The sequence below is a fragment of the Callithrix jacchus genome, chromosome 7, assembly GCF_049354715.1.
Source record: "Callithrix jacchus isolate 240 chromosome 7, calJac240_pri, whole genome shotgun sequence".
Taxonomy (NCBI): Eukaryota; Metazoa; Chordata; class Mammalia; order Primates; family Cebidae; genus Callithrix; species Callithrix jacchus.
Genome location: NC_133508.1, coordinates 17,834,667 through 17,861,521, shown reverse-complemented (window position 1 = coordinate 17,861,521; position 26,855 = coordinate 17,834,667). Strand labels below are relative to the sequence as shown.

Genomic DNA, 26,855 nt, shown 5'->3' with positions numbered 1-26,855 from the left:
ATTAAAAATAAATTATAGGCACAAATTAATGAATTACATCTAAGTGGATGTATTATAAATGTAAAAATATTTTCTCTTGTGATCTCTTTCTGTTCACAGCATGTTTGCAAGACTACACAGATGATTTTGGGACATTAATGTCTCCAAACTTCCCCAATAATTACCCCAACAACTGGGAATGCATTTATAGGATCACAGTGAGAACTGGCCAGCAGATTGCAATGCACTTCACAAATTTCTCCTTGGAGGAAGCCATTGGTGAAAACTTTTATACAGATTTTCTGGAAATCAGGTAAGCATTTGTATTTATTTCATTATAATCTTTTTACTGTTTATTCTCATTAATAATCTTTCCTTGGAAGATTAAGGAAAAATATGGAAATTCTCTGTAAAGCTCCCTGCTGTGCACTTTCCTGCAAGAAATAAAGTTTGTCATTTGGAGCCTGACTTAGGAGAAATACAGAAATTGTGTAAGATTCAGTGGTTATTTTGAAGTGATTTGTTTATTGGAAATACTTGAAGACAAACTCCAGATTTTATTTGGGCAAAGAAACAGATGTGCTACTATTCTGAAATGACAGAACTTGCTACTGCTGAATACCTACCTTAATTATGTAAAATCAATTTAAATTTTAGCCTGTTTGCTGTTCATTTAATCTAATTATATTATGAAATGATGGCAGGATAGCAATCTTAAAGTTTTCAGAAAGTTTTTGTGTTCAGATAATAAAAATCTAGGCTTGTGAATTTCAGTACAAGGCATTATTCTTTTCTTATTGTCACTTTGAAAGAATGTATTTAAAAAGTTATATTTGCAGTAAAAGTAAGTTACCTTATATGTTACTATCTCTGTTGTCTCTCTATAGCACTACTTTGAGTTAAATTAGGCTAATCATTCTGGTGGGCATCTATATAAAATTTTTTATTTGGGATTTTAAATCTGGGATCTTATGTTTTATAATAAATCTTATTCTAAAATACAAAGTAAAGTATTAAAATAATAAATCATAATTGGACTCTATCATTGCTAAAATGACATTGATTTTCTTAATTTATAGCGGTTACTCACTAGACTTTGTTGTTGAATAATCCCTTTTTTGTTGTTTGTTTGAAAAAGCTACAGATAATAAACCAGATTTAAGATCCCAAAAGTTTTTAGGAAAAAAATTATTTCTAGAATTTTGCTAAATATGTCAAATATAATATATTGAATTTCAAAAATTTCCAAAGCAGGAGGAAAACATTTAAGGATTCTCAGTAAAATAAAGAAATATGTTTATTTTTTAATAAGTATATTTTATCCTGTTTTCTCTGACACATTTGCCAGAGGCTTTATTTGAGAGGGTAGAGATTAAACACATTCTCTCAGTTTGCAATTGGTTATGTAAAATACCATGCCAACCATGAATGATAGTTATTGTTTATTAAGTTATTCAAATACCATTTAATAAAATTTAAAACTTAAAATTGTGTTTTGTAGAGTAAGTGTAGTGTTTGAGAGAAGTTGCTTTATCTGATAAACTGCTAATGTTTGCAGTCCCAAAGTTCAAATTATGTTAAATGTTAATACAGTAATATTCTCAGTAACCCAATAAATGTTAATTTCTGTATTCTGCCAGAGATGGAGGCTATGAAACATCACCGTCCCTTGGAATATTCCATGGCTCAAATCTACCTCCAACAATCATCTCTCATAGTAACAAACTATGGTTAAAATTTAAGAGTGACCAAATAGACACAAGGTCTGGATTCTCAGCTTACTGGGATGGATCATCAACAGGTAAATAGCAAAGAGCTGTCTTATTGGAGAAGCCAATCTGATTGGTTTCTTGATTCTGGGGTTGTCATGCTCTGTCCATCATTTGTCCATTTTTGCCCAGCTGTATTTAAACTTCAATATTGCAAATATTTTTAAATTAACAGCAGCCATTTCTTTTTAACGGACAAAGGGAGAAAGTTCTAGTTTCTTTTTATCAAGCTGGTTATCCTGGTTAAAATAAGGAAATTGCATTAATGAAAATTGAGGCAGGGTGCTGTGGCTCACGCCTGTACTCCCAAACACTTTGGGAGGCTGAGGCAGGTGGATCACCTGAGGTCAGGAGTTCCAGAACAGCTTGGCCAACATGGTGAAACCCCGTCTCTGCTAAAAATACAAAAATTAGCCAGACAGGCGGGTGCCTGTATCTCAGCTACTGGGGAGGCTGAGGTAGGAGAATTGCTTGAATCTGGGAGGCAGAGGTTGCACTCCAGCACTGGGTGACCCAGTGAGACTCCACACCCCCCCCAAAAAAAAGAAAAAATAAAGAAATTGGAAATTGGGTCTGTATGCTAACTTCTCTCTCATGATGCCATTTTGCTGTGCAACTTGATTTAAAAGATAGTAGAATGGCACCAGTTTGGTACAGACAAAAAAAAAAAATCAATTTCCCCTGAAGGAAAAGGGTGTGTGTCATACCATTTCTTTTTCCTCTAGGTTGTGGGGGCAATCTCACCACTTCAACCGGCACATTCATATCTCCCAATTACCCGATGCCCTATTACCACAGTTCTGAATGCTACTGGTGGTTGAAATCTAGCCACGGCAGCCCATTTGAACTGGAATTCAAAGACTTTCACTTGGAGCATCATCCAAACTGTGCTTTAGATTACCTGGCTGTATGTAGAATGTTTCCACGGTATCGTTCCCTGTTCCCACCTCACTCAACACACGGTGCACTTATTTTTATTTTTGAGAATCAGGAAAGGGAGCATCTAAACAGAACATTCATGTAAAAATTCAAACAAAATAAAAACATAAAAGAAATTTGGTGAAAATGACCATCTTCGAAGTATGATATATGTTATTGAATGACTAGATACTCTAAGTCTTTAAAGTATATCAACTATAGACTATTAAGATATGGTGAAAACCTCCTGAAAGGGGTTATGGGATTTATAATAATCATTATTTATGTAATTTCCACATATGCATTGAAAAATCACAATTTAGAAGACAGTTTTGGTGAGTTAGAGAAGATAATTTGAGTCATACAACTAGGACTTTTTACCGTACAGCAGCTCACCATTGTTCATTCATTAAAAAGTCTAAATAAACCTGTATTAAAGTGTCATAAATCATAAACTATAGAATCAAAATCAAGGAGGACAACTGATAATCAGCTGTGGAATTATGATATGTATTGAACTTTCATTTTCAGTCTTTAGCCTTCAACATAGGTTCACACGCTTTCTACTGCTGTATTTATCCACAGCTTAATTGCCAGAGTTTATGGCCTGAATTTATAAATACTTAAATACAATTTGTAAAGTTATTTTATTTCATGGCTATTCTTTTGTTATGTCATATATATAACAAAAAATATCTATATTCTATTATATATAAAGATATAATATTTATTTAATATATAAATAATAAATGTATACATGTATGTATTAAATATATATTATCAATATATTATATCTAATATTATATAACATTTTTATATATCATATATAATTACATGTATTTATTTGTAATATACTGTTTATATAATAAATAAATATATTTTTTCTTCTTCACTTCTTCTGAATTACAGTCCTGTATAAAATGTTTATAGTCTCAACCATCTAACATTCAAAATGTTTTCTTAAAGGTGTATGATGGCCCAAGTAGCAGCTCTCATCTGCTAACTCAGCTTTGTGGGGATGAGAAACCACCTGTTATTCATTCAAGTGGAGACAGCATGTTTTTAAAACTGAGGACAGAGGAAGGTCAGCAAGGACGTGGCTTCGAGGCTGAATACCGACAGAGTAAGTGTGTGTACCAGTTGTTCAGTACCTGGAGTCGGCCTTCAGACTCTTGAAACAAACTAAAATAAGTGAAACGCATTGGTGCGAGCCACTGAACTTCATCTTCGTTTCTTACGTGAAAAATTTAACTCATTTGAGGGAGAAATACTTATGCGTTATTTTTAATCTCATGTAACTAAAACATCTGGCAAACCACAGAAACTTAGGATAGTATTTAATATGCCGAGAGAGTTGCAATTCAGCTAATGTTCCGTGTAACAGACTAATGACTAATAGTATTTCATTTGCATCACACATTGCAATCTTGCAGTGTACATTATATTATTCCAATGTACATAGTGTTCTATCACACTAGTCTCTCCCTTAAAAGATACCTTAAATTTTTAGGGGAAACTGTGGTCCATGTGAGTCGTACATGAAATATGCATGTTCTTTATATTAGAAAAATCTGGCCATTGCAGATATGTCATTTTAAATCTACTTTCCCATATACTAACACGGTAGAATTAAATGAACATTGAGCAAAATGTCAAGGGGCCTGGTGTTTGCCTTGGCTCCTAACTCTTGAGAAGTCACTTTTCTTCTCTGTGCCCCCACGGTTTCTTCTTTCAAAAAATGAGATTAAATTAGATGGTCTCTAAATCTGTCTTCTAGCTCTAGAATTAAATGCTTTTTGAAGTTAGTTCCAAAATGGATATTCAAGAAAATGATATTTTCTTGAATTTGTTATTGAATAAAGACTTTTACTTTATCAAAGTAAAGTCTTGGTTTTGGAAATGTAATTCTACTGAATCAAAATTTGCTCATAATTTTACACAATTATCTTTCCCCACAGAATCAAAATTTATCCATAATTGTATGCGATTATCTGAAAATGGAGTTAAAAGTCGCAAAATTGTTGTCTGAATATATGATATCCCTTGAATTAATTGAAAGAGTAATAACCTTGATTATGTATGAATTTTAAGATTCACATTCATTTACATTTGGGGACTAGGCTGAATCCTAGTTTTGAATACTGAGTTTTGAATTTGATACATTTGTTCTTCAGAAATGTATCACTAGTATATAAAAGGTTTCCCAAGTTCTATCAGAGATACATCTGTTTGACTATGTAATTATTTCTCTAATTTATTACTGCTGTACTAATCTGTTTCTTGGTTATAATCAGATTATTTAAGAGTTCCTTTATTATTATTTTTCCTGAGATATTTTATTTTTCTCTCATAATTTCAGAACCCTGAAAGTGTAAACTAGTGCACATAAGAGGCAAAATCAGAGCAAACTAGTGAGATTATCTGTAAACTTTGCCATGGGAAATTGGAGATTTGCAAATAGTGTAAAATCTGAGCGGTGAAAGCAGCCCATGTGGTTTACTGGAATGGATTTTCCTGGGCCCTGTATTGCCCCTAGTCATCAAGGCACATGATACCTCTCTGTCTAATAGGTGCAACTTCTCACAGGCCTCTAAAGCAATACAATTACTCTTTACAAATCCTTGATGGAGAAAATGGTGACCTAAAGATTTTCAAACAGAGTGGGTTTAAGTATTCACCCTGTTGCAACAAAGGAATATTTTGAAGACCCATAAATATACAATTGTTTAAACCAAAGTTATAAAGGGGTGTCCTATCCACCTTCAGAAAGCAGTGTTGTAGTAGAAATACATCTATAAACCACACTTTCAGAGACAACTGTTTCCATATAATGTTTGTTTCCCATTCTCTTTTATTGCACATCCTAGAGATACTATATTCCTTGTTTAAGTCATTAGGGATGGCTGAATTGGTCACCCAGGATTAGACATACTTAGAGGCATCTGGTGTGGTTTTGTTGAAAACTCAGCTCAAGTAAATGCCACCATTGGATTGAAGACTTTTTTTTTCAATTTAAGATTTTCATTTCTTCATTAAATCCTTTATACTCTCTCAGCACTTCCTGATGACTAACGGGAGGAAGAACGGAGTCTTTATTGTGAATTTCACGCAGACTTTTGAATGTTCAACAAAGCCACGTTGTTACTCATTTTTAGCATTCACATAGGATTTGGGGGTTTTAAACTGTTGAATTTAAAGGTCAGAATTTCTATCCTTTCCAAATGTTAACATTAGAGAAACAGCAGCACAGAACGTTGAATCCGATTCTCTAACAAACAAATCAGACTGATTCCTGAATAGAACCAAGTTATTCTGCTCTCCACCAATTCAAGGGGATTTGATGCCTATTTTAACATGGCTACTTAATATTCATGACACTTAAATATTATTCACTTTAGTATGAATTCACTTCAGTATTATTTCATATTTCTTCTAAATGGAAATCCTTTCACTATAAAAATACTGCACCAAATGTGTATGTGTGTGTGCATACACACGCATATATACACATCAATGTGTATTCATAATTTTACACAGTTGTCTTTCCCCACAGAATCAAAATTTATCCATAATTTTATGCAGTTATCTGAAAATGGAATTAAAAGTCTCAAAACTATTGTCTGAATACACAATATCCCTTGTGTATATGTGTGTGTTTACACACACATGCACACACACACATAAAAATACATACATATACAATTTTTATCTACATTTTTAAAGGAAAATAATTTTGCCGCAATTATGATGTATATAACAGTTGTTCTTAATATTCATGTTTTCTTGCCCCCCAGCATGTGAGAATGTGGTAATAGTCAATCAAACCTACGGCATCTTGGAGAGTATAGGGTATCCAAATCCTTATTCTGAAAATCAGCGTTGCAACTGGACCATCCGTGCAACAACAGGCAATACCGTGAACTACACATTTTTAGCATTCGACGTGGAATATCACATAAACTGCTCCGCGGATTATTTAGAGGTATGTATTATAAAGCTCAGTTGATCACTGCATTTTCTGATCAAGGCAGACAAGTCAAGTTAGAATCCGTTATGCTTTTTAGAATCAAAACCCTAACTCTGCACCACACATTTATAACATACCAACCACCCATTGTATTTGAACGGGTATATTTCATATTTAATGTATTAAATTATCGATACAGAGAACTATCTTTATTTTTAGGTTTCAATGTAAATTCTGGACTGATTCACCTTGTATTACTTAACTTCCATGGAAGGAGAGTAATAACCTCTATTTTTTGTTGATTATTTTTATGTTTGTTCTCTGTGTATAAAAGATCAGAAAATGTTTGTGTATCTTGGATTTATTTAACATGCAATTTACCTAGTATAAGGTTATCATGATTTTGATTCTTGCTTTTATTTTTAAATTTAAGTTCATTTCAGTTTATTTATTTTTGTAAAATAGAAATTTCAATTGTTATAATGATGGTCACCAGTAACATTTATTCAACTCTCTGTATGCATTTTTAGGCAATAAATATTGCTTAAATATTAGGCAAACTTGAATATAAGGTAATCTGCTATTTCTGCAATAAATTTTATTTTAAACAGCTTATTTTGATAACTTGCATATGTAACTTTTAGGGCTATAGATTGAAAAGTTATTTTGGCATCTACTTTTCATCAACAGTAAAATCACTTTTTGAGTCATCTAACACGTTACCTTTATTTCTGTCCATCTTGTTAATACATAAACTTTTAAAAATCCATATATAATGTTTTCACTAGATATCCTTTTTTAAGTGGTAAGTACTTGCTCTGATAACAGGACCGTTTTTTCCTGCCTTCCACCTACCTACAGCATAGTGACTTAAGGTAGTTCCTTTTAAGGTGGTCAGTGATTTTTAGAAGTCTTACTTACAAAGACTTCAACATCCATTGCATACAACTCTGGGGTCATATTTCCAGGGAAAAAAAATTATGTTATTCTTGTAAAATGCTCTTAATTGTGACAAGTTCTGTAGGAAAACTAGCATTGGTTGAGGTTGTTTGAGATTAACATATATTCCAAATAGCACTTTTGTTTATGAAAACCAAGAGTAAAAACAAAGCATTCTGCACTTAGAGAGGCTCCGAGAGGTCCTAACTATAAGGAGATTCCCTTGTTTTTCAGAGATAATTTTTTTGCAGAAAAATTTGATTTATTAAGTACGATATTGTAGAAATAGCCATAGTGTTTACCCATTAGAAAGTTTTGTTTAACAGTATTCTAAGAAAATATGCCACAACATAAAACAAACTTCTAAGCACGTACTTGGCAATGGTTTTAAAGTCTACCTTCCTTCAGCTAGAGTTCAACTGATCTTCACAAGCTTAATGGTACTAGGCTGGTCTCCTTTCATTTACCTAGAGTAGGCATCTTTTTCCTCACATGGTGAGACCTTGTTCATGTTTTAGAAAAAGCAGAAAAGTTGCTTTCAAAGCCCTTTTTTTATACCATGAACAAAGCAGTTGGTCATACCTATTTTTACCAGTTAGGACTATGCTGATTCCCTACTAGACTGTGGGCTTCTTGAAGGTCTGTGCTGTCTCCTACGAACTTTGTAACCCAGGCACTTATTATACAGGTGGGACATGACAGGAGTTCAGTAAATTCCAGTTGAACTGAATATTACAGCCATATTTTAATATCAGTCTAATGATAAGTATTAATTAATGAGAAAGATTGAATTCCAAACTGGCTTTTTCGTATGAGCTCATACCAAAGAGTGCAATCCTACAACTTTGAACACAAACCAAAATAGAACTCATGACCTTGCTGAGCGTTGTGCGTACAACAGTATGCCTGACACCATAATCACGATTTGGTAAAGTGTAATGGAGAAGCTACAGAGAGAAGGATGCTTTTGAATTGGGCTTTAAAGAAGGCTTTGGCAGAAAGAATGGGGAGGAAATTAGATGAAACATTTCCAGGACCTGGACTCCACTTCTGTGGACTCATTTGAGGATTGAATGGTAACAAAAAGGTATTTAAAAACTCAAATTAAAAAATGCTTGTTCTAACAACTGCAGAATAGCTCATTAGAGCCCCTTATGGATGATGTGTCTGTCATGTTGTGGTCATGCCATTTCTCTTGTGCAACCCTGATGGTGAAAGAGCAAAAATACAAAATGAGAACCAGAAGTTCAGAAAGGCCTTCCAAAGAATGGCACTGTTGCCAGAGGGAGGAGATTGTTTTCCATTTCTGTGAGCCAAGAGGCCAGACCAGAGCAATAGCTGCAATAGCTGGTCTATGATGGAAATTTTAACAGCACAAACAACCATTTAAGGAGAGAAAACTCACAAACACAGAAATCTAGCTTCCATTACTTTAATAGCTTCTTCTAGTTAAAGGGCTTTTTCAGCTGACTTCCCCAAATCCCAATTAAGTGACTGTTACTAGAGCCAGAATTTAGTTATTCTGAATTAATAAAACGGAAACTATAAAAGGACTTAATTAGGTGCTGGTCAGACACTATCCCGCCTTGATGAGAGGTATGGGTTGGTAAAGATCCCGTTGGAAACCAAATCCATTCTTTATTATTTCACCCTCTGGGCAAAACAAAATGTTTCAGATCTGGAAATAAAATATGCAGTGGGAGAAGACCATTTGCTTAAAGGAATAAGACCATTTGCCCATGCAAAGGTAGGGAATCAACCTGAAGAGTCCTGGATGTATTTTACAAGTTGATTTCAGTCTTCCATTTTTATTTTGAGTCTGAGTCTCCATGCAGAAGAGGAGGTTTCAAACAAATAGAAATGGAAATGATGGGTTTGGGAGTGGCTGTATTTGACAGCTTGATTTCAGTCTTCCATTCGTATTTTGAGTCTGGGTCTCCATGTAGAAGAGGAGATTTTAAACAAGTGATTGAATATAGAAATGGAAAAGATGGATTTGGGAGAAATCAACACAGAGATGTTTAGGAAGCCCAGGGCATTTGTTAAGTCAACAGGGAGCATGTGTGTAGTAAGAAGAGGAAGTAGGAACACTAAGAGGTGATTGTGTTATGGATGCCAAGGGAGGAGCCGTCGAGAGACATCATGGTTCAGAAGGGTCCCTTGGAGATCAGTTTGACTCTGGCCAGATCAGTGTTTGTGGCGTGGTGAGAGCAGGAGCCAGGCAGTATAAAAAGGCATGAAGAGGAGAGAGTGGTTGTAGACTGAAGTCTAGGTCCCTGAATTCTGAGGCTCCGTGGAACAAACCAGAGTAAGTGGTGGCCTCTTTTCTCCAGTCATCATCCTTCATTTCCATTAGGGAAATGAAGGTCCTCATCTAGTTCACATGTGTGGGACATACTCCTTTGCACGTTCTCTTGTATTTTAGTATGTCTTTAAGTGTGGCCCCAGAATTGGATGCAGCATTTCTAAACCTGGCTTGGCCCAAGTAGGCTGGAACTACATTATCCAATTCATGTTCTTCTGGTGATGTAGGATGAAGTTAAATGGGGTTAATGGTAGCCAAGTCATAATATTGACCTATATCAAGATTTGTAATCTTCACGTCACTTCTACATTATTATGACTTTATAGCCTTTGCATATATAATTTTAAAAAATCCAAACAGAGATGTTATTCTTAATAAGTTAGATATAATCCCATCACATCATGACCTCCCTAAATCTTCATTCATTGCTTTTCAGAGCATTATTTTTTTTGCATATAGACTCATTGGCCACTGACCTAGTACTTCGTCAAAAAAATTCATAAAAACGTCAAACAAGATTGCATCTATTTCAAAAACTCTTAAACGATAGGTTCTTTTGGTTAAAATTGATCTATTGTTAAGAGCTTTGGGGATAGCACTATTCCAACTACTAGGTAATAAAGCTAATATTTATTCAGTATGTATTCTTTGCCAAGTAATTCTCACAGCAACCCTGTATTATAAGAAATATCCCCATTTGCTAGGTGAGAAAATGAGGCAGATATAGGTTGTCCATATTCAGAAAGATTGTAGGTGTCAAGGCAGGCTTTATACCAGGCACTGTGACTCTGCGCCGATACTCTCAGCCGTCACACCATGCACACCAGGGACACTCTTACAACTTCCGGTCACCCACACAGGGATCATGGGAGAGTGTTCCCATAGCCCTCAAGTCTGCATTCTATTGACACTCTCACAAAGAGAAATCAGTGTTTTGCATGACTCCATGGATAAGCAGGCATCATTTATTATAATCACCTCTTTCTTTGCTTCATGTTGACAAATTATTTTTTGTGTTTAATTTAGAATTTTTCCAAAAATTACTGTCAATCTTACTGATCTATGAGATTCTAGACTGAATTTTCCCCCATCTTGGAAGCTGGGCTGTTTTCCCTTCAGCCCCCGCAGCACTGCTGGTTCTCCTTGTCTGGGCCCGCACTCTTCACTGCGGCAATGAAACACAGTCTGAGCCACATGAAGAGGACAGGCGCATGTGACAAGCTGGGTACTCTGAGAAGGCTGAGACCTCCCGACACGCAGGAGAGACTGAGAAGCCAGGAGAAGGGGGGAGCCAAGGCAGCAAGGCAAGCTCTGCACTCCCACTTCCTGAAGGCTCTGCTGCTGCTCCCAAACTGTTCCCATCCATTTTGATCTCTCTCCCAGAAGGCTTCCTGTGAGTTTCAGCAACCTCAGAATTTCAGCTTCGGCAACATGGCCACTCCAGCCTTGACCCTATAGGATCATTTATCTAAGTGCCTGCATACAACCAGACTTTCCCCTGGTGACAAATTCCCAGCACAGGCAGCTCATGTGTCTGAGCTCAACAGCAAAGGCATGGGTCTACCCTACCTATGGACGGTACCCCTTAGAGCAGTGCAGCCAGGCCCTCCAGCCAGTGATATTCACAGATGCTGTCCTGGGCAGAAGCAGAACCCTTGAGCAGGGGTATAGGTTCTGCTAGAATGCTAAAACATTTTTTTTTAATTTAACTTTTAAGTATGCATACTACTATCAGGATAGTAGTATTATTTATATTATAGCTATGTTTCTACCTCCTCTTCATTTATGTTACACTCTCTTCTGACAGCATTAATCCCTTCCATGTTTCCATGTGTCTTTCGCCCTAGTCACAGCTTTAAAAATAGTCATTTTTTTCTAATGTCCAACAGATATTTTGCTGTGCCATTTCCCAAGTTTAGCTAGTTTGTATGTGTACCCATAAAATGGTCAGAGAGTTCTCACATAATCCCCCTTGGTTTGCCCTGATAGTAGTACACATACCCTGAACTTATTTATTCTATAGGCAAATGTGTGTGACAGGGATTTGTCGTACAGATCATTTCATCACCAAGGTATTAAGCCTAGTACTCATTAGTTATTTCTTCAGATCCTCTCCCTCCTCCCATCCTCCACCCTCAGGAGGCCCTCATGCATGTTATTTCCCCACCATGTGTCCATGTGTTCTCATCACTTAATTTCTACATGTAAGTGAGAACATGCGGTACTTGGTTTTCTGCTGCCTGCATTAGTCTGCTAAGGAAAATGGCCTCCAGCTCCCTCCATATTCTTGCAAAGGACATGATCTCACTCTATTTTTATGGCAGCATTGAAAACATTAACCATGAATTAAACACCCACGAATTCCAACAAGATCACAAAATTAGTTCTATAATGACTGTATTTTTCAGTGCTGAGGAGTGTAACTCCCTTAAGCCTGGAAAAGCTCAGTGAGAGGAGTTGAGTTTTTTTATCTTCTAAACTGGAATTCCACATCTCTTCTTCCGGTTTCAAGATCAAACTCAGCAGATTTCTACCTCGTCTTCATTTATTTTACAGTCTTCTGAAAGCCTCAATCTTGTCCATGTTTCCATTTTTTTTTGCCCTAGTCACAGCTTTAAAAATAGTCATTTTTTTTCTAATGCCCAACAGATATTTTTCTGTGCCATTTCCCAAAGTTTGGCTAGTTTGTATGTGTACCCATAAAATGATCAGAAAGTTCCATTGTAGCCTCTTGGGTTTCTGCTTAGATTGATTTCTTCAGAGCCTTCTCCTTTTATTGCCTCCCCCAAAATTATACCTTATTATGTAGTGAGAATTTAGCTTTTCAGAATTTGTCAATTTTCTAGAACTTTCTTTCCTTTTCAACTTTTTCATTTGTTTATTTTTTTAAATCCCTATATCTTGTTTTGAAGTTTAAATCCCAAAATCTTAGTCCTGTTAAGTGATCAGCCATCACAGGCTCCAAGTTAAGGCAAGTCAATCACTGTCTCCTAGTGTTTTGGTGACTTCCGTATTCACAACCACTTCTTTGCTTGTCAGAATTAGTCCAGAGTTGTGCTTCTCTTCACTATGTCCTTTATGTGAGGAGAGCATATAAAGAATTCAACAAATGCTACACTTTTCTGGGAACAAGACATCTCATAGGCGTCCAGATGGTTGAAATGGTCTCCTGGTTGCCACCCCCATATATCTCTTTTGGTACATTAGTGTTGATAGATTTCCTTTGCAAAATATTTCAGCCTCTACTGAGAAGAAGCTGATATGGGAGGATAAAGTCCTTATAACTGGCTACCAAGTCTGGCTGCATTCCAGAATCATCTGGGGATCTTGTTAGAAAAACGTATACCTAGACCTCACTGCAGACTTAGTCAAATCCTTGAGGGTTCCCTGAGAGCGAACTCGCACAAGCCCCTACTCCAAACTTGAGACCGCTGTTCAGAGCCCACTTCCACCAAGAGAGCCTGTTTTATCCTCACTTCAAAGATCTCTCCTGGGAAGTAAAAAGTATCTTAATAGGCATCTTCTTAACGTACCTTTGTCTGCTCTTAAATGTTACTTTTCAATGAGGACTTACTTTTCCATTGCTATGGCTGAGTTATGTCTCACTAAGGCCTCGTCGTACTGTTGATTTACCTCATTATATTAAAAATGTCAGTCACTTTGCCGTTTTTGTATTCTGATTCTAAGCTTTCTCCCCATTTTCCTTCTTGGGCACCTTGGCCACTATCATCTTCCATTAGCTTATTTTCATCCTTTTTATTCCTTCCCCTTTTCCACTGAACTCCCTTTCAAGGCCTCGTGATTGTGTGGGGGACTTCTGTCAAATGTATTTCCCTCCAGTCGTTGTAACATGCATTTCATCTCTTGCCAAATCCTTGCTGATACCATCCTGTTCACCCCAGATGTTTATATTCCAAGTGGAAGAATGGATAAAAAACATCACCAGTATCCCTGAATCTTTCAGCGTCACATCCATACCGCTATGTGTATAGCCTGGAAATCATTTTCCATTTACCATGATGGGGAAATGTCAGGCACATGGAATATTTTCAATACTTAAAGTAATGCTAGCTGTTGTGGAGAACTCAGAAATTCTCAGCTGCTTACTGCAATACAAGGTTATTTCTAATCATGTGAGAGGCAAATCCAGGTGTGCCTGGCTTCCATGCGGTACTCCATGAAGCCAGAGGAAGGGGAAGTCAATGTGGGGAAGCCGCATAACTGTACCACAAATGTTGATAGATGTTTCACAGATAGAGACCTGCATTCTAGTAAGTCTGGGATATGCCAAATTAAACACCATTAAGCAGGGTTTGTTGTTTTGCATTTGCTATGGTACTTCCTCAGGCTGTCACTGTCCTAAATATGCATTCTTCATTCATTTATCCATGCATCCAATCAGTAGGGTATGTTTTAGACACCTAGGCTATGGACATGTGACTGCTTCATCCTCAGTTTTCCTTGTCATGATGAAGGAAAGAGACGTTAATCAATTTATCACACAATAAAAATTTAACCACAGGCTATGTTAAGTGCTGGGAGGGAAAGTTATAGTGTACCCAGAAGGCATGAGATAGGGACTGAGCTCCCCTGTGGGTCAGGAAAGGCCTCCCCGAGGATGAATAACACACCAGGTGTCAGGTGGCTTGAGATGTGAGGAACTGAAAGGAGAGCAGTGTGACGCTCTAGGGCGGACAGGCACCTGGTTGGCAGAGCATGGTAGGCACATTAAGTTTCCATGACCTCCTGGAGAGCAGCAGGAGGTCTTTCAAGGGCATGGTCAGATCTGCACTTTTAAAGTAATCCACTCTGGATACCAGAGTAAATACTGGAGGGAGGTAAGAGTAACAGTGGAGACACAATAAGGGGATTGCTGTAGGCCAAGGGAGGGAGTGGGCTCCAGCTCTTCACCATTGCTGGGAGGGAGCATGTGATTGAAGGATTTCAGAGCACTTAGGAGGTACAGTTGACAGGGATGGATGAACAACAGGATGAAGGAAAGGGAGACATCAGAATATAGCCTGATAGATACAACTGCATGCAGGGACAACCACCAGGGGAGGTTAGTACCAAAAAGATTGTCCTTGCCCAGAAGTCTGATGAATGAACATCCACTGGACATTTGTATTCCACAGAACATTCTCAAGAAAACATTCTAGAGATATTTTCCAAATTGATTTCATTTTCCCCTCATACAAACAAGCAAACTTTTAAGTTCATGAGGTATTAGCGAGTTCTTTGCATCTCAGATGTTTATTTTGAGAATTACGGCAATATTTGTCATTAATGAAATACCCACCGTGTGCTAGACACTACTGCAGATGCTTTGATAAATCTAATTGTCTATCCTCATAGTTCAGTAATTGAGTATTATGCTCACAGGAGAACTGCGATTGAGATGGGGAACCATACTCAGTGCAGGAAATGTCATCACTGCAGGAAGTGATGAGCCGACGTTCACACTCAGTGCTGCATGAATAGAGTGTGGGCTCTGGAGTCCTCCTGCCTCCAAAGCTCTTTACCAGCTGTGATCTTGGGCAAGGAATTTAACCTCTGGCTGCTTTGGTTCTCTCGTGTGTAAAATGGAGGTAATAATCCACAGACCTGGAAAAAATTGAGTCCTCAGGAAATGCTTATTATTCCCATTCCCCTACACTCCTTCTGGAGAGAGCCCAACTCCTGCCTGGTCATTCAGCCTCTTCCTGGGAAACTTCAGGAAATGGTTCGTCATCCTTACACTGGCTGACCTCCATCTCTTGGAAATGCCATCTCTATTCCTTGTGACCTGTCAGGAGCAGAGGCTCCTCTCTGGCGAAGTCTATCTTCCTCTCTGGGCAGAGTTCACATTTCGTTTTCTTTCTCTGCCATTCATGGACTTCTCCATAAGGGCTTTGCTTTCTCTCTGTGCCCTCAGAATCTGTTTAAAAGCAAATTTCTTCTGTCCTTGTAAAGACTTACATCTGCCCTAATAAGTGAGGCAAAATCAATGTTTGTATTTGCAGTGTATGTCACTGCTGGTCACATGATGGCGTAACAGATTCCAAACAGGTGCCAAGGACAGTTCTTCAGTTTCCAGATTGCTTGGTTTAAATAAACCCCAGTCTATAGCTCCCTATTGAAAACAGCTCCTGGCATTGTGCTTTCTGTTTTTCTAGAGGGGAGTTGCTGGAATTAGACCTACTTCAACAAGCACTCTTCTATCTGCTGAATACTGTGGGATGCTAATAATAAAGATATAGGCTGGGTGTGGTGGCCCACGCCTGTGATTCAGCACTTTGGGAGGCTGAGGTAGGCAGGTCATCTGAGGTCAGGAGTTCGAGACCAGCCTGGCCAGCATGCTGAAACCCCATCTCTAGTAAAAATACAAAAAATTAGCCAGGCATGGTGGCATGCACCTGTAGTCCCAGCTACTTGGGAGGCTGAGACATGAGAGTCACTTGAACCTGGGAAGTGGAGGTTGCAGTGAGCTGAGACCGTGCCACTGCACTGTAGTCTGGGTGACAGAGTAAATCTCTGTCAAAAAAAAAAAAAATAGTAACTCCCTTAGCACTCACAAGAGAATGTCTTATACACCCAGACTGCATGATAGAATATACTGAATTGATAGTCTCTGTACCTGTTTGGAATAACATAGTTCTTCAGAATGAAGTTTAAACTCAAACTTCACTACTTAGTAGCTACGTGACCTAGGGCAAGTTCCTTAGCACCTAATGTGCCTCACTTTCCCCTTCTGTAAAACAGAGTAATCAGAGTCAATGAGTTCATATATGTAAAGAGCCAAAACAAGGTCTGGCAAATAGTGAACACTTCTATAAATGTTCACTGTTATCATTTGCACTGATGCCGATGTGAGAGAAGCACCCCAGTAAGGTGTAGAGAAATTCGCAAATAGAGAGCCTTCAATTCTTTAGGCTGAGATATAATTAATGATTCATTTCTCAAGACATTTAATTTCCCTCTTGTTTTCTGCCTGCAGCCTGCATGGCTAATGCATTTTGACACTTTTCACTATGGATAAATGACAAATGATAAAACCAACAATTTTTGTCCACTTATTTTACTAGAAGCTCTGTTAAGAAAAACAATGAAAAAAATGTTAATTTCAGTGACAAACAGGAGTGTTGGATATTATCCCTATCATTTAAAAAATTGTTTTGGTTACTCTCTATTATTACAGAGAATAGAGACTTGCTGTATCCTTGAATTTAAAACACTTACTCTTTTTCTTTCTTTCTTTTTTTTTTTTTTTTGAGACAGTCTTTGTCACCTAGGCTGGAGTGTAGTGCCACAATTCACTCACTGCACCTCCACCTCCCCGAGTTCAAACGATTCTCCTGCCTCGGCCTCCCAAGTAGCTGGGACCCACAGGCTCGTGCTACCACACCCAGCTAATTTTTTGTATTTTTAGTAGAGAAAGGTTTCACTATGTTGGTCAAGCTGGTCTCAAACTCCTGACCTCAGGTGATCTGCCCACCTTGCCCTCCCAAAATGCTGGGATTACAGGCATGAGCCACCGTGCCCAACCAACAATGTTTATTCTTAAGCATTGCCAGTGAAGGAAATAGGAAAAATTCTTCTTGAGTAGTTTATGCCTTTCAAAATATTAAATTACTAAACCTCTACCTACTCAGTTTCCAGAACTCTAAAATGGAGATAACAATATTACCTGAATTACAGAGTTGCTAGGAATTTTAACTTAGAATAATGACCAGCACAGAGGAAGTGCTAATACATATTATCTACTGTTATTTTTACATAAACATAGTCTCATGGAATATTTTTTGCTCTCTGAAGCAGCAGACCCCAGCCTTTTTGGCATCAGGCGCTGGTTTTGTGGAAGACACTTTTTCCACCGACCAGGGGTCGGGAGGTGGGGATGGTTTCTAGATGACTGGAGTACATTTCATTTATTGTGCCTTTGATTTCCATTATTCTTATATGGTAATATATAATGAAGTAATTATACAGGTCACCACACTTTAGAATCAGTGGGACCCCTGAGCTTGTTTTCCTGCAATATGATGGTCTCATCTGGAGGTGACAGGAGACAGTGACCAATCATCAGGCATTCAATTCTTATAAGGAGCGCACAGCCTAGCTCCTTCTCATGTGCAGTTCACAATAGGTTAAACTCCTGTGAGAGTTTAATGCCACCAGTACCTGTCTGGGGATTGGGGACCCTGCTCCGTAGCGTTTTGCAGGAAATAAATCTGTGATTTCCAGAACTGCCTTCCCCATTGTAATTAACATTGACTGGCCCCACTGTGTTGAAAGCAGTGCTGATTCTCCTGCCTCTCAGTTTTCCTAGGAAAGCCGCTGGGAATTTGTAGATAAAATCCTGTTTTCCAGTTGGCGAGATGCAGAGAAGCAGATGAGATTTTGTCTGAGCAGCAGTGGATCTGAGCCGGCTTTGATTACGGCTCTGCCTGCAACACTTCCTGGGCAGATGAGTCATGCTTCCTGGAACTGTCTGTCAGAGGAAGTTTGCTTCCAGTACTTTTGCATTTTCCTCAGAGCTTAGAGATAAGCTGTTACAGTTCTAAGTTCAGCTGCTATTCAAAAACATGCATAATAACTGGGAGGAGTATACCAAACATTTCAATTTATATCTTGATACCAGATATGAGTCTAGCACCGTACTCAGCATGATACCTGGATTCAAAACAATTTAGGATGAAGTGTATCCACTAGTGAGCAAAGCCAGACACTTTATATGTCATTAAGTTTAGCATTAGGCATTTTAGAAGAAATTTCAGTTTCAAGATTGCCGTAGTAAAATGTAATTTTTTTAATTCTAAAAAATTGAAAGACGAAATGTTATTTCAGTGTGATCAGATCCCTTTCCTGAAAAAGAAATGCTGATCTTTTCTGACCAACTTTCACAATGAAGGATTTTCATGTGATTGCATTAATTTGCTGCAGTTAATGAACCAAACATTCCAGCCTTCAAAAGAGCCTCTGCTCTCAGATTCAAAGGAAACTCTGTGTGTTTCCTCTCTTCAAACATGAAGGACAGAATTAGGATGAATAGCAATCAAACCTACAATAATTTCTAAACTACCCTGAAGCAGTAAAAATTCCATTAGACACTCAGAACTTGAATTGTCCTATGCACACTGCCTTTCCTGGTTGACCTCAGGTTGCTCTGCTCCTCAGATTGACCAAAGGCAGGGTGACCAAAAGGTGTCTTCCACCATCAGACAGGCTCATGGTATGAATAAGCATGCATAGAGCAAAATGCTAAATTTTAAACACTGGTAATCACAGTTGTGGATTTCAGTTAACTATATTGACTTTCTACTTTTTAAAAGTAAAAAGATTTCCAATCGCAACTTTTCAGAATTTTGTTTTAAACACAGCATCTTTACCCTGCAGTTCTTACATTGGCTCTTTATACATTTATTATTTTTTATTTATTTCTTCTTTTTTTTTTTTTTTGAGACAGAGTCTCACCCTGTTGCCCAGGCTGGAGTGCAGTGGCACAATCTCAGCTCACCGCAACTTCTGCCCCCCAGATTCAAGCCATTCTCCTGCTTCAGCCTCCCGAGTAGCTGGGATTACATGCACCTGCCACCATGCCCAGCTAATTTTTGTATTTTTAGTAGAGTCGGGGTTTTGCTATGATGGACAGTCTGTCTCAAGCTCCTGGTCTCATGTGATTCACCCACCTGAGCCTCCCGAAGTGCTGGAATTACAGACATGAGCCACCACACCTGGCTGGTTCTTTATTTAATAGACTTTCTTTTTGTGCTCTCACTGTCTTCAGTCCTCCGGCTTCTTCCAGCTCAGGGGTCTATGATTTCACGTTGTTCTGTGAACCAGGTTCTTCTCTGTTCCTGAGACCATCTGCAGCAGATGGTGAAAATTTTAAGAGGCATAATAATAATAATAATAAATGTTTAGTGTTTTACTGTAGCTGGACAATTGGCAGAGGCAAGGCTGAGGTTTATGGAATTAAATTTTTATGTATACACAGGGGAGTATGCCTGGTTTCAAAGCATTTCACTTACCACCAGGGAGAGAATTAGGTGTCCATTGCTCCATCAGTGACTGTTAAAACTTATGTTTACATGAAGTTATCCATCCCTGAGCATCTGAAGACATTATTATTTTTAAAATTTTTCATTTTTAATTTTTATGGGTACATGGTAGGTATATATATTATGGGGCACATGCTATGTTTTGATATGGGCATGCAATGCATAATGTCATGGAAATAAATTATTTTAATAATTTTAATAACATGGAAATAAAGTATTTTAATAAATAGTCTAATTAATAATAATCTAGTCTAATTAATAATAAAAGGAAGTATTATAGGCAAAATATGATTTTAAATTAATGCTGGAGCAGATTACCTTACATGGTAACATTTTGGTGGATTAATTTTTACATATAACCTTGAGATACATAAGAAAAGGTCGTGGAGATAGACAATATAATATTTTTAGTAGACCAGGTGTTTATTTGACAATCTAAAAGGGTATGGAATTCTAAGACTGGAGAAGCATTACTAATGCCTATCTATACTGCTATATCAATAGTTCCCCAAAAGTATTGCTTTAAAATAAATTTATCAGATCATAAAGGAATTCATAGTCATTACAGGAAATTGGGAAAATGTAGCAAAAGCTAGATTAAATAATCCTAAATTATTTCACTATTAATAATATTTGATGGCATTGATTTCCTGTCATTGATCCTTGTATATTTATTTAATTTTAATATTCAAAGGAGATTATTCTGTACATACTAACCCATAATGAATTTTGTCATCCTACGATAGCTGGTGAATATTTCCCCATGTTATTTATTGTGACAAATCATTTTCAATATTGTACATGCCATCATCACAATACAGCCACCAATCCTGTTGTGAAACACTTAGAATCTTTTCAGATCTTTACCATTATAAACAGTTCTGAAATAAATATTTTTGTAGTTAAATGTTTGCCTGCATTCATGATTAGACAATGATTTATAAATAATAAGACCCAAACTGTGGCTTCTAATAGGAATAATATGTAGAAAGGAGAAATAAAAATGTAAATGTACTAGTAAGAGAAGACAGCAACTAGCCATAAAAAGGAAACTGGTTTTTGTATAAGATGGACCTGTAACTCAGAGTGATACCAAGTAACTCAAAATGTGGTCTTTTGGTGGGTTTTTTGCTCTCATGCAAAACCCAGCATGATGAGTAATTGTTACTTTTAGATGATATTTCATATTTCTTGCCCCACCCTGTCAGCACATGGCAAGGCGGCTGTTTCTGTGCCTCCCTCAGGGATCATGCTATGAATGGCCATGTGCCTAATGGAGGGGACTTAGCTTCCTGAGGGCCCTCTTGGAGTTGGCTGAAATCAACCACTCTCTGCTTATCAGCCTTCCTCTATTTGCCTCATTTATCCACCATGATTTGATTTTGCATTTGCTCTCTTGGGCTTTGCTTATCCTTAATGGGAATCCTGTACCCTCCTCTGTGATTCTTCGTTTTTTTTGAGACAGAGTCTTGCTCTGTCACCCAGGCTGGAATGCAGTGGTGCAATCTCAGCTCACTGCAAGCTCCACCTCCTGGGGTTCAAGTGATTCTCCTGCCCCAGCCTCCTGAGAGCTGAGATTACAGGTGTATGCCACCATTCCTGGCTAATTTTTTGTATTTTCAGTAGAGACAGGGTTTCCCCATGTTGGCCATGCTGATCTTGAACTCCTGGTCTCAAATGATTGAGACCTCGGCCTCCCTAAGTGAGCCAGTGCGCTCAGCCTCTGTGATTCTTGTGTTGCAATTTATACTGTTGTCAGAGGAACATTTCAAAGCCCTTCAAATTTAAAGTAACCTAAACTTGGATAAAGTTCCAAGTTTTTTCGGGAGATGTGAGAGCAAACTTCAGCAACAACATTTTTAACAGTCACCCTAATAAGGCCTCTGCATAGATCCTGCTGTAGTGTTTTTTGGGGGTGGGGAACATCTGAGCAGATGCCCTGAGAATTCCCTATGTCCCATCCTTCTGGAGCTGCATTGATTCAGCAGCAGAAACTGCAGGGCTGGGCAGGACCCAAAGGGGAGGGGAGGCTGCAACAGGAAGAAATGCTTCTCACTGTTAGCATGAGAGCCGCTTTGCTTGCCACTGGACTCTATCCACTTTGCCTCAGCAGCCTTGACAGCCTCTGGCTTCCTAACTCTCTTTGCTGCTGTTTCCTGCATGATCTGTCCTTCCGCAATCCCTGCCACACACACACACCGTGCTTACCCCCACCCCACACAGGATGATTCGCTTTGGTTTCTGCATGTGGCTGTCCAGGATGCCTCAGTCTCCACAATGCCCAGATCATTATAGCAACACATGGCAAGAAATGACCTCTACCTCCTCACTGAATTCATCACTTCGCTATCTGCCCCACCAGTGATGATTTCTCTGAACTATTTTATGTGAGTCAGCTCCTGTTCTCTAATCCCCATCATCTTTCTTTCCTCATAGCTATTTTGGGTGGTTTCTCTGGAAAAAATGTTAGTTCCTTTTGCCTCTGACCAAGAGTTAGAATAACATTTTGAGCACATTCCACTTGCCAGGCCTCATAGCAAACCTATTACATGGTTTATCTCCTTTGCTGTTGGCAACAATCTTATGAAATAAGAACCATTATGGTGCCAGCTTGGAGAAGTTCAGTAATTTTCACAAGATTATGTTCTCTTAATTTTAGAGCTGGGCTATGAATACAGAGCCTGGCTCTGTCCACATTGACAATACTCTAGGGCATTCCTACAGTAAAACTGCTTTCCTGCTTCTGATTGAAATATCATCTTCTATTAGTGGCACTGAGTCACAAAGCCGCTCTATAAACTCACTGAGTATAGTGCTCAAAAATTTAACTATCGCTTTTACCTTGACTAGAATTTGTATTCTCTAGAAAGAATACGGGATTCTCCACTGCACCTAAAATTCCTCCTCACAGCAGATGAATTATTTCAGTTATATATTAAGCTCTAAAAGATAGATATTTTTTGGAATTTTCAAAGACTTTTAATTAGAAATGGACCAAATTATTCTCCAGAAGTTTCTCCATGTTTTAATGATATCATCCTAAAGAAACTCTTGAGTTACTTTCTCTACATGGACTATATTTAATTAATTCTTTTTTTAAAAAATTTTTTTATTGCATTTTAGGTTTTGGGGTACATGTGCAGAACATGCAAGACAGTTGCACACACATGGCAGTGTGTTTCGCTTCCTTTCTCCCCTTCACCCACATTTGGCATTTCTCCCCAGGCTATCCCTCCCCAGCTCCCCACCCCCCGCTGGCCCTCCCCTTTTCCCCCTAATAGACCCCAGTGTTTAGTACTCCCCTCCCTGTGTCCATGTGTTCTCATTTTTCATCACCCGCCTATAAGTGAGAATATGCGGTATTTCATTTTCTGTTCTTGTGTCAGTTTGCTGAGAATGATGTTCTCCAGATTCATCCATGTCCCTACAAACGACACAAACTCATCATTTCTGATTGCTGCATAATATTCCATGGTGTATATGTGCCACGTTTTCCTAATCCAATCTGTCATCAATGGGCATTTGGGTTGGTTCCAGGTCTTTCCTATTGTAAACAGTGCTGCAAGGAACATTCGTGTGCATGTGTCCTTATAGTAGAACGATTTATAGTCCTTTGGATATATACCCAGTAATGGGATTGCTGGGTCAAATGGAATTTCTATTTCTAAGGCCTTGAGGAATCGCCACACTGTCTTCCACAATGGTTGAGCTAATTTACACTCCCACCAACAGTGTAAAAGTGTTTCTTTTACTCCACATCCTCTCCAGCATCTATTGTCTCCAGATTTTTTAATGATCGCCATTCTAACTGGCGTGAGATGGTATCTCAATGTGGTTTTGATTTGCATCTCTCTAATGACCAGTGATGATGAGCATTTTTTCATATGATTGTTGGCCTCATAGATATCTTCTTTTGTAAAGTGTCTGTTCATATCCTTTGCCCATTTTTGAATGGGCTTGTTTGTTTTTTTCCTGTAAATCTGTTTGAGTTCTTTATAAATTCTGGATATCAGCCCTTTGTCAGATGGGTAAACTGCAAAAATTTTTTCCCATTCTGTTGGTTGCCGATTCACACTAGAGACTGTTTCTTTTGCTGTGCAGAAGCTGTGGAGTTTGATTAGGTCCCATTTGTCTATTTTGGCTTTTGTTGCCAATACTTTTGGTGTTTTGTTCATGAAGTCCTTGCCTACTCCTATGTCCTGGATGGTTTTGCCTAGATTTCCTTCTAGGGTTTTTATGGTGCCAGGTCTTATGTTTAAGTCTTTAATCCATCTGGAGTTAATTTTGGTGTAAGGTGTCAGGAAGGGGTCCAGTTTCTGCTTTCTGCACATGGCTAGCCAGTTTTCCCAGCACCATTTGTTGAACAGGGAATCCTTTCCCCATTGCTTGTTTTTGTTGGGTTTATCACAGATTATATGGTTGTAGATATGTTGTGTTGCCTCTGATGCCTCTGTTCTGTTCCATTGGTCTATATCTCTGTTTTGGTACCAGTACCATGCTGTTTTGATTACTGTAGCCTTGTAGTATAGTTTGAAATCCGGTAGTGTGATGCCCCCCGCTGTGTTCTTTTTGCTTAGAATTGACTTGGCTATGCGGGCTCTCTTTTGGTTCCATATGAAGTTCATGGTGGTTTTTTCCAGTTCTGTGAAGAAAGTCAGTGGTAGCTTGATGGGGACAGCGTTGATTCTGTAAATTACTTTGGGCAATATAGCCATTTTCAGGATATTAATTCTTTATAACCATGAACATGGAATGTTCCTCCATCTATTTGTGTCCTCTCTTATTTCATTTAATTAATTCTTAAAATTAATCTTTTAATATAAAAAAGAATTTTCTTCCAGAAAAGCTTTCAGGAAATAAGAGAAACGATATTTACAAACAGTATGAATTAGATGTCAATCTAAAACAGAAAGGGCTGTTTCTGTTTGTCACTTGCTGTGATTCTAAAATGAGTTTAGGGCTGGACATGGTGGCTCACCTTTGTAATTCCAGCTTTTTGGAAAGCTGGGGTGGGCAGATTGCTTGAGCTCACAAGTTTGAGACCAGCCTGGGCAACATGGTGAAACTCTGTCTCTACAAAAAATAGCTGGACATGGTATTGCATGCCTGCAGTTCCATCCACTCAGGAGGCTTATGTGGGAAGATGGCTTGAGCCCGGGAGGTTGAGGCTACAGTGAATCTTACTGCACCACTGCACTCCAGTGTGTGTAACAGAGCAAGATCCTGTCTCAAACAAACAACAGAAAAGAGTTAACAAAAAACATCAATCTATACATCCCATGCTTGTGTGTGTGTGTGTGTGTGTGTATATATATATGATGAGATCATGAATTATAATCTTAATTTATTACAGTTTCCAATTTTCAGTCAGAAAACAATTTAGCAAGCAAGGCACTTGAAAGGCATATTTTCGTTCTTGGAGATCTGCAGTGAATTCGTAAGGTTGATTTCTACTGAGGAAACAGGTGGAGGGTCTGGGTCTCTGCTCACTTAGAACTTGACTTTCAGTGACTCCTAAGTACCCTCAACCTTATAAAAAATTGAATCTCTGTCAGTGACTGACCACACTTTGTGTCGTCAGTTTTATATTGTCCCCTTTGTATGGGTCCTTCCTATTAGAAGTCCATGGATCATTTCCTATTGCAACTGGAGTCTGAAGTCACTAATCGTATTGTAAACTATGTGCCAAGTTATCAAACCCACACAAAGGAAGTAGATAGAAATTGGTAAGTGCAGCTAAGGCAAGAGATTTCCTTCCTCTTTGAGTGTGTCAAGAGGAGTTGAGATATTTTGGGGTAGGGTGGGGGTTGGGGGAGACCTAAACCATGAAAATCCTAAATGAATAATCTCCTTAAGAGAATAACAAAAGAGTTTACAGAGGAGGGTTTTGTAATATGCACATCTCCACATCTGAAGATACATTTAATGGCCAATTTGAAAATGTAAGCATTATTTTAGAAATTTAGTGAAATACCCCTAAACAGAGTTACAGAAATTAGATGTGCATACACAAGGTGAGAATTGCAATCCTTAGTTTTTGCTAGTTTCCTTTCTGTAACTCAATTAGAGCTTCAAGCATTGTTCACTCTGAGTGGATCTTCAGGCTTTCTAAAAGCAGGGCCACTCCAGCAAGCTTGTCAGTGGTCGAAATGAGTCACAGCTGGAACGTCCTGTGGTTAACATTCTGCTCTGAAAAACAGAATCAGAATCTGTGAGACTGATTTCCATGGTAACCTGTATTTGTGTACTTTGAAAGATGACTGTTCCTTTTTGTATGGTTTTGTGTGATCAGTTTGTGCGGGAATGAATTGTAGAGGTGATGTTACCCGTCTGTATGAACATAAACAAAAAACCTGATTTCATTCAGGCAAACTTTAAAAAACTCGAGGGATGAGGTTTTTTTTTTTCCTTTTTGAAGAATTGTTCTACACATTTATTTATTACTTGATTTGACATTATATTTAAGCATTTTCATAAATGTCTATTTGGTGTTTATTTTAATTCATAATTCTCTCCCCTTCAAAGGCAAACAGAAATTCATTGTCATTCATCAGTGTTGCCCCTGCTAAACCTACCGCCTAACCCCTCCACCCCCACGCAGTCCTTTTACAATGTGTTATTGAAGACCACTGAACGGCTGAGATTCAGGGGTCTCTTTCAATGCATAATCTCGTCCGGAAGGAAGGGAAAAAAAGATCCCTTCTAAGTCATGTGAAAATGCCACATCTCTTAACCTTGCAGAGCTGGGAGGCAAAAATGCTATGCTGTTCATGACCTTGTGTAGAATTGAATTATGATTTCTCAACACCTTGTGTAGAATTGAATTATGATTTCTCAACATGTTGGGACCTAGTGTTTCGTAAGACCCATCAAGCTGAGGGTTATATAGTTATAAAGAAATCTTACCTTATGTTTTGTTGGATAAAAATGAAATGATT

General features: G+C 38.2%; 1 protein-coding gene across 1 annotated transcript in view; it reads left to right on the top strand.

Annotated features, from left to right (window-relative positions):
* Positions 1–26,855, top strand: part of CUBN (cubilin) — a 281,789-nt gene that overhangs the window by 77,227 nt on the left and 177,707 nt on the right. The window contains exons 23-27 of the mRNA XM_035306864.3: positions 100–292; positions 1,620–1,780; positions 2,474–2,655; positions 3,633–3,789; positions 6,461–6,648. Coding sequence (XP_035162755.3) covers positions 100–292; positions 1,620–1,780; positions 2,474–2,655; positions 3,633–3,789; positions 6,461–6,648 — 881 coding nt within the window. The remainder of the gene's footprint in view (positions 1–99; positions 293–1,619; positions 1,781–2,473; positions 2,656–3,632; positions 3,790–6,460; positions 6,649–26,855) is intronic.